The sequence below is a fragment of the Larus michahellis genome, chromosome 1 (genome assembly GCF_964199755.1).
Source record: "Larus michahellis chromosome 1, bLarMic1.1, whole genome shotgun sequence".
Lineage (NCBI taxonomy): Eukaryota > Metazoa > Chordata > Aves > Charadriiformes > Laridae > Larus > Larus michahellis.
In genome coordinates, this window is record NC_133896.1 from 42,107,356 (window position 1) to 42,116,431 (window position 9,076).

At 43.5% G+C, this 9,076-nt stretch overlaps 1 protein-coding gene across 5 annotated transcripts in view; it reads right to left on the bottom strand.

Annotated features, from left to right (window-relative positions):
- The window catches only part of NAP1L1 (nucleosome assembly protein 1 like 1), a 32,518-nt gene extending 23,712 nt beyond the window's left edge, over positions 1-8,806 (bottom strand). Inside the window, exon 1 of one of the 5 annotated variants that reach the window (XM_074573574.1) lies at positions 8,688-8,806. In XM_074573574.1, coding sequence (XP_074429675.1) covers positions 8,688-8,711 — 24 coding nt within the window. In that variant the 5' untranslated portion in view covers positions 8,712-8,806. Of the gene's footprint in view, positions 1-7,955; positions 8,117-8,189; positions 8,470-8,687 lie in introns of those variants that run through there. The other 4 variants (XM_074573595.1, XM_074573599.1, XM_074573582.1 and 1 more) reach the window with 4 other exon arrangements.
- Positions 8,807-9,076: the final 270 nt, after the last annotated feature.

The following is a 9,076-nucleotide window of genomic DNA, read 5'->3' on the forward strand; positions in this document are numbered from 1 at the left end:
AAATATTATATCCTTCATATTATGATATATTGCTAGGAAAGCTGAAGGTCAAAAAAAGCAAAATCAATCTCAATTAAGTCAGCATGCTAGTCCTATGCTAGAACATCAAGATACCACATTTATTTGATGAAAGACATTATCAGCCACTGAATTCTCCAGAGACAATTTCCTTTTATTAGTGCCTCAAAGTTCTTCTGTTAACAAAGATTTCTGACTGTTAATGTAGGAGAGCAAAAATTGACAAAATTAAATTTGCAAATCTGGAGTAGACAATTAAGGTTGTCTGCCCAAATACACGCACAGAAAAAAAGGGTATGTGATAATAAACAAGATAGTACTAATAAAGGCTACCAAGGTCTCAGAGACTGAGGAGCTAATGGTCAACAGAAGCAAGGAATACAGGTTCCTCAATACAGTAAAAAGGTTGCCCCTGGACCCTTGCAGTAACTCAAAATGCCCTGTTTTGTTGCAATTTATTGTGCACGCATAATATAAGGTCATCTGGACCAAGCAGAGAAGGTTAACAAATTCAGATGAGTAGTGGTGTTTCACAAAACATACTCAGAACTTTTAACTATGTCCAACTGCTAAGTTGACGAAGATGAGAACCACTCACATCACCACAAGGGAGATATGACCTGTTCATAAGGGGAACACTAAGTTTCTCTGCTGAATGATCTTCCAGTCAGCTAAAGCATATAACTGGCAAATGCTGCTGGAAAAGCTTATTGTTGTTCTTCCCTAGCTACACATACTCCCTTCCTTTCATCAGCAATGTCTGAACAGCTGTAAAGTTAAAAAAAAAAAAAGAGTGCTAGGTACTTCTTTTGTACAGAGCTAGACCTGCAGTTGCACGAGTAACAGCAGGGTCCAGAGACAGAGGCCACCACAGGCAAGTACCTTTTATAAAAACTCATGAATAGCGTTAGGCAATTGTGAAGTTGCTGTGAAACTGTATGCTACGACATCGGACCTTGTGATAACATGGCAAAACTCAGAATTTTGTTGTAGAGAATAAAGACACTAAACCATGATAACGCTGGACCAAGTAACACCACACAATTAATTGAAACTGTCTGCTCTCTCCCCTTTAAGTGGTAATTTTTGCTTTTCCTAATAACTCCTGAGGTTAAGACACCAACTTCAGCCATTTGCCAATGCAATTATTTCACTAGTGCTTGCAGGCCCCTGAACAATACACGTTATGGCATGAAAACATGGATTTTCCACATTTCAACTTTAAAGTGCTCCACAGCTTGCGTGAAAATGCCAGTTACATGATGTTATATATAAATATATATAACCAAGTTAGTTACTAGTAACTGCAGGGCTTGCTTTCATTCATGTGGAAACACTTTTTAGAGTTTTCCCTTAATTTTTAAATTAGTAAATGAAGATTCAGTCAACAATTACTGAACTCCTATTTTTGTAGCATTTTTATTGAATTTTAGGTAGTACCTGTTTACTCTTGTAGCAAAAAAGAATCTACATAAGGAGAAGGAAACGGACTACGGAATTAAAACTTAAAATCAGGACTGAATTATATCTGCATGTTTGTCCCTGCTACTGATCTGAGCTCCCTGATCATGTTCTAAAAATAGGGTAATTAACACACAATATGGCCTTTGTTCTGGATGCCAAGATTCTGTAGCAGAAAACCTACCAATTTCTATTTAGGACAATCTTTCATTATTGGAAAAGTAATCCAGAAGTTTAAAATCAAATCTGAAAAACCTAAACAAGGATTTTTAAATTATTATTTTTTTAACAAACTAATCAATATAGCTTGCTGCAGCTTCTCCTTTCTATCACTGATAATGGGAAAACAACAGCTATCCTGAAGGGCTGAAATCAGAATCTTCATATCATATATAAAAAGATCTTTAAAACTTCCTAATAGTATTTCTCTACAGAGTTTATGTTGGTAGAAGTATTCAGTTTGTTAAAAAGTGTTAAAGTAATACAAAAACCTACTGTTTTAACAAAGTACTTCAGGTAGCAGGATACATTTTAACAGTTTAAATCGCCCATGCCACAACATCAACCAAAGGAAAGGAGTGTCAGTTGACTACTGAGATTGCTACATAAACAAACACAGCCATATTGCCAGTTACACCACTATCTGCAAGACTCACACACTGCAGCACTAAAGTTCTTTATCCAATTTGACTTAAAAAACATCTAAACATGCTTATCTGAAAAGAAAGTTAAAAACACTGAAAAATGTGTACAGGTTTCAAAAGAGAGTTTTTTGCTGGAACATTTGATTAATGCAATATTGTAAATTCATTCGCTCTGCAAGAAGCCACTGAAATTACTAAAATATACTTAGCAACTTTTTTTATTAGCTTCAGTTCAATATTTTTTTCCATGGAAACAAAGCCATTACTAAACTGCAAACCTTAAAACACACAGTTTTCAACTAACAAACTAGCATATACTAAAGAAAGAACACAACAATCTAACTTTGATACATTTTGAAGGCTGTTAGGGGTGAGATGTTACAATCAGTAGTAGCAGCCAAGAAAAGTATAAGCATGGTTATGGTTTCAGTAAGTCACTTTCAAATGAATATAGCTGCAGAGTTTAAAAAGCATTTTTAAACATATATGACACCTGTAGAGAACTTGAGCCTTATTTACAAAGATCTTCATAAGCATTTTCTTGTGAGTTTCTCTCAATCGTGCTTTTGGCACCAGCAGAAGTACCCAATACCTCTATAACAGTGAAGATGATGAAAGAATCAAGAGGCCATGTCACGAAGATCTCACCAGTTCAAAAAGAGCAAGCATGTTTCTGCTGATTCTACCTTTCACATGCAAGGAACAGAATAAAGCACTTATACCAGCTCATACTTAACCATCCAAAGTCAAGACGAATAATTTCCATAACTGGAGTATCACAGAATTAAGAGCTGCTTAAAAGGGTGATCCAAACGAGGCAAAATAAATAGTACTAAAATCTAAAGTAACATATATTAAAAGAAGCAATTCAAACTAATTTAGAGTTTGAAAGGTCAAAAAATTGCTGTGCAAAGACACTGGTATAATTGCATGCAGCCCACTGAAGACTTCTAGTCAACGTGCAGAAATAGTCAAGATCCGAAACGAATGCATGATGACCAAAACACACAATGCAAAATAAGATTATACGCATCAGTGATGTATCCTCAATAAAAATACTGTATTCACTGATGAACATTGTGGAAGAGAGGAAATAGGTCAGTTCACGGCCTAGCAACATAAATACCTAAGGAACAGAAGCAGTTTACATCTGAGATTAATACTACTATTTGAGAGATGAACAATGAGAAGTGACACAAAAATACCCAAGTTAAAAGGAAGCTCAAGAAGAACTGATTAAAAATCGGTTTGGATGTAAACAATTGTTTGACTTCATGTTCCCTCCTGTGTGCCCCCAGCTTAACATTTCAATGCTTAAGCCAGGTTTTTAACTAGAGCCAGAACTAAAAGGAAGCTTTCGCTCAAGGGCAAGTCATCCCACATGAAACAGGAAAGAACTGCCCCTCCTTTGAAACTTCACACATCAAAATCTTATAGATAAAGTGGTGGACTGAACTGATCTTACTACAGATGGTCAGGAAAGACAACAAGCATTTATGATTCTAACACAGGTCTTAGAAGCCTGGGAGTTTCTTCCATTCCAGATTTCAGGCACCCACTTCATCAAGCCTCTTAACCAGCATTTCCAAAACTTAAAAATTCGAATAATTCTAGTATCTCTCAAGTTCTGGGTGAGAGCTTCTTTGTTGTTTGGTTTGGTTGCGATTTGGGGGGTGGGGTGGTATTTTTTTTAAAAGAATAAATGCCAAATCAGCAACTGAACACTTCACAGCTATAGGTACATCCAAAAACTGAAGTTTTCATATCTAAAAAGTTGCTTTCCCCTTTCAATCATAAAAAGCTACTAAACTGGTAGTATTTTGCTCTAAAGTCTACAAAGACCAGGTGAAACAGCTGATGTTCAACTGCCTACTCATTACTGCAAGTTAAGCTCTGAACTGAGACATCATCACTGTAAATTACGTCTGTGCACATGTATATTTAAACACACATTCAGCCCCCAAATGCATCCTGTATTTTCCAATACTAAAATCTAAACAGCTTTCCATCTAGGAAAGACCTCCAGCCTGACCTTTGACAGTAGTTAAGATGCAGATTATGTTTTGGTAATACATAAATTCATTTAAGAGATTAATCTTTAGATAGAATATAAATTGCTTCAAATCTTAAATTACATACTTTAAAACTAAATATAAAATATCAAAAGTAAATTAGCAGTCATCGGTTTTTTTTGAACGCAGATGAAGTTTTAGCCTGCAAAATAGTTAGTCTTCCTGAAAAGTTAAGGTCAAAGTTATTGCTAAATACATGAAACCACATCTGTAATTAAGATTTTTTTCTTTTTACATTAACTTTGTCAAGTGTAGGAAGCCCTCAAAAAATCTCATTCATTGTTTCTAAATAGCTTAATTTTTCAGAAGGTCATGAAATGAATCCCCAAGCAACTTCTATGATGCCTTCCAGGCATGTCTGGTTTTCCAGACAAATACATTATGACAGCAGACCTACTCTCCAGATTAACAATGTTAGGTGATGAGGAACTGCACTAACCTCTGAGCTGAGTGAGGATCAGCTAGATTGAATTAACTTTAATTATAATCACTTTTGAGCCTAAAGTAATTTACAAATGAAAACTGACCTATAAGCATTAAACCCATCATCACAACTGTTTCTCAGACTAAACACCACTTGTACAATACCGTTCTGCTCTATTATATACTAGCTGGTTTCCTAATGAGAAGGTAGATGGAATACAGTTGCCCAGACCAGAAGCTAACTCAGAAGACTCCTCAGCTCTAGTAAAATATAACCAGCATTAAGAAGTCTTGTTTCTGTCTGCAAAGAACCATCTTCTGTATAAATGCCTACTAGTACCACAAAAATACCAAAGCACTATCAGTCCATGGAAAAACCTATAGCTAAAGTTCCACTGAATGTATATACAAATGCAGAAAAACAAACAGACATTTAAAGAACACCTGCATCTCCATTTTCTGCAAACTGTCCAATTCCTGAAGTTTCCCAAAGAAATAAGAATCAGACCTTTAGTCTGAGATACAGCATGTTTGTAGCTGTCTCACAAGAACCTGAAGATGAACCAGGTTACAACCATATTAACAAAAAGGTATAGATACTATAGACATGTTCATTACACCTATTTGTCTACTGGAACAAACAGACTTTCACCAAAGGATTTGATCAAGAATTCAAAATAGAAGATGCTTGTCTTATTTCCCCTGAGATTTTTCCAGTTACTGAAATTCAAATCCTCAACTATTTTATTCCCTGAAGGAATATAATCCCTGCCATAATGAGTTAAATTCTCCATGTTACAATTACTTCAACTTTTAGGAGCTAAATGAATGAACAGATTTATACCAATGCGACTGACAGTGCAGTAAGACAAAGTTTCCTTGATGTATTAAAGAACACTGCGTCACCCTACAAGACTCAGGTCTAACTCAGGGTTGTGAAAACTCTGTTAACAAAGCTTCATAACATACATACCCACAATGCCTTGTTTTCAGTTTCACTTGTGCACACATGTTCATTGTCAGTTATGCAAGAAGCTAAGACAAAAAACAGACCACCCATTTCCAGGGTGCTCAGTAAGAAGATCACCATAACAAGTCCCCTGCCTACTCCCAGGAACAGGTTTTGGGTGAGGTTGGGTGATAAAGCACAAGGAGCATTACTGTGCTGTACACACACGGCTACAACAGCTACAGCGCTTTTGGCACTTCCTGTAACACTGGGCTGGCTGCATGGATGCAACACACTACTTCTGCACACTTCCAGCAGTCCCAACACTCACTTCCTAGTCCTGTGAATGGCAGAGAAGGACCAGAGGCTCTGAAAAACACCAGATCTACAACTTGTGCACAAGACCCTCATTCTACAATCTTCTGTCCTCGTAAACCAGAACACATGATATGCAAAACCTGCCACAAAACAAAGAAAAAGGGTAGGGAAGGGAGATTGCTACTATATACCACTCTCACAGGAGTAAGCAGGCCATACAAACAGAAGTTCAGGTATCAATAGCCTATTCTAAGCACTTATATCAACATTTCAGGTACCTGAAGCCCTGGGCACTCTAAACTTCTGTCTGGTACAGAGGCATCCAAGTCATTCAAATTTCAATGCATGTAGATTTCAAATCCTGTTTTGCCCTAAGAATTGAGATAACTTCTGGATTTACAACAAACTGGAAGCCATTCAGCTTGCTTCAATCCAAGTACAGTGCCTTTCTCATCCTTTAAGGAGTTCCTCATTGTAAAAGGGGCACAGCAGGAAGCTCAGTTAAAAGAAGCTACTAACAAGCTACTAACAAGCTACTAACAAGCTACTAACAAGCTACTAACAAGCTACTAACAAGCTACTAACAAGCTACTAACAAGCTACTAACAAGCTACTAACAAGCTACTAACAAGCTACTAACAAGCTACTAACAGCATTTTGTCACACAGTACCCACAGCTGTACACAGCTTTCAGCCATAGCTCTTCTTTCAAGTTTTATTTCATGATTGAAATGAAAAATAATCAGGCATTACCTACTGTCTGATTAATCTAAGGTCCACCAGCAGGAGTTAAATCCCAATGGATTTGTCATATATTGCACACTCAGTGTCCACTTCCCTTACCTTCCTCAAAGGAATTAGAACATTAGATGTAAGTATCTCTATAGGGCTTCAAACACCAAATGGACACACATGAAACTGCAGTGTCCTGGGACATAAACTGTAGAAGATGCTGCCATATCATTACTACACCACAGTCACTTGCAAAAAAAAAAAAAGTTTGTGTTTTCTTCTGCAAGCAAGTGGGGAAGGTTTGGTATTAAGTATTGAAAGCCTCACAAGTATTGGCAGTGTAAGTCCCCTAAATAACCAATATGGAGTAGATGGAATGTTTTATATGCAGATAGATATATACAAACGCTAAACACAAGCCAGTGCTTCCAGCTGTAGTTACTAGATCTTTCAGGTAGTTTCTTAGTCTTCCTTGGTGACAGACATCATGCACCTCCTGCATCTGCTACTGTGGACACTGGGCCCATCCATCTACCATGAGGAGGACAGCAAAGGTCTCATTTGGATGACACCAGCCAGCAGGCCCCCTGAGAAGCGACATGTTGAACTCCAGCAAACGGGGAAAAAAAATGGAAAAAAAAAAAGCTCTTTCCTGAAGGCAGGAAGCAAGAGTTGCCCGTCCCCTGGCCGAGTCTCTGGGTCCCCCTGCCAGCAGCCAGCAGCACAGCACGCCCCGGCCGTGGCTCCCCGCACGCCAGCGGCAACAAGGCGCGGGAGCCAACACAAGGCCACGCCGCGCTGCCGCCCCCCGTCCCCTCCGCCATGTGCGCAACCGCCGCCCGCCCGGCACCCGGCCCCCTCCCGCCTCCCTCACCGCGGACGGACGAACACACGGACACGCACCCGCCTCCTCCCCGTGCGGCTTTCCGGCCTCGCCGCCCCCTCCTCCCCGCCGGCCCCGCTCCGGCCCCACGTGTTGCCGGCCCAACCCGCCTCCCCTCAGCGCCGGCCCGCGCCGCGCGGCTCGGCCTAGCCCGGCCCGGCCCCTCCGCGGGGCGCGGCGGCGGGAGGGGAGTTAAACCGGGCGGCGGGCAGCGCTCCCCGCCGCGGGGCCGGGCGCGCAGCCACCCCGCGGGGGAGGCTCGGTGCACCACCATCCCCCCCCGCCGCCGTCGCCCCGCCGGCCGAGGGGCCCCGCTAGGCCAGCCCGGCCCCCGCGGCCTCCCCGCCCGGGCCAAGCACCCCCCGTCCTGTCCCGTCCCCCCCACCGCGTCCGTCCGTGTGTCCCCCACACACAGCCGCGGCCCCGGTGGCGGCGGCGCGCGCCCTGCCCGGTACCTGCGCGCGGGCCGGGGCCGGCGGTGACTCAGGAGCGGGGAGGAGGAGGCGCCGCGCGGCTCGAGCGGTAAAAAAGACCCGAGCTCCCGCCGCTCGCGCTCATATAGAATTAACGTCACCACGTAACACACCCCTCCTCCCTTCTCCCCCCCCCCCCCCCCGCCCCCCTCCGCTTCCCCTCCCCCGCGCGCCCCGCGTCTCCTGGCAACGCGCGCGCCGCCCGCCCCGCCCCACCTCGGGCGCGCGCCGGCCGTTTGGCCCAGACCGTTGGGGCCTCCCCGGCCGGCCCTCCCCCGCAGCGACCGGACGGGACGGGACGGGACGGCCGTGTCCGTGCCCCGGAACGTGCCTCCTCTCACGTAGCTGTGGCCTGAGGGGAAAGGCGTGCCGGTGTCCCGCGCCCGGGCGGCGGCCTGCCCGCAGAGCCACCGGGCCTGGGGTGAACCCTGTGTCCCCCCTCACAGAGCTGTTCCCCCCGCTCGGTGGGACGCGGCATGGCGCAGGAACGCGCCTCCCGCCCGGTGGGAGGGTGTAGAGGACGGACCTGCCGGGGAGTCGGGACGTAATGCTACCCCAACCACTCTAGCGCTGCGCTAAACTTGAGCTGGGAGCGTTTCTGAAGGCACCACAGCCAAAATAGCAGCAGTCTTGTCAAGAAGGTACAGACTTACTCAAACCCTCCTATTCATCAAGGCTACAGGTACCACAAAACCACAGTCGGCACCAGCTTACCTGAAGAGCCCAGGCTGAAACCATGGTGGTTCAAATGCTGTTTCATCAGAGTTTCGATTGTTCCTGCCTTGGCCAGGGTGGACAGCCAGAGGCAGCAATAGCTTCAACCCTCCCATTCTAACTTGCCCTACTTGCCTGCCAGGGAGCTAAGCAGCCTGGTTTCCTACAAACGTCTCTCATGCCTGACTGCAAGCTCTGAATAAAGCCTTTCCTACAACTGGTTCCTTCCTAGGTCTTCTCCCCCATGCACATGGTCTTGAGTAATTGCATGGAGCGTGCTTGGAGAAGACATCTGTGATCTACATTAGACTTACAGAAACATAAATAAATGTCTTTGAGACTTTTAGCTCCTCTTGGCTGGAATGAGCCCATGATGTCAAACATTTTTA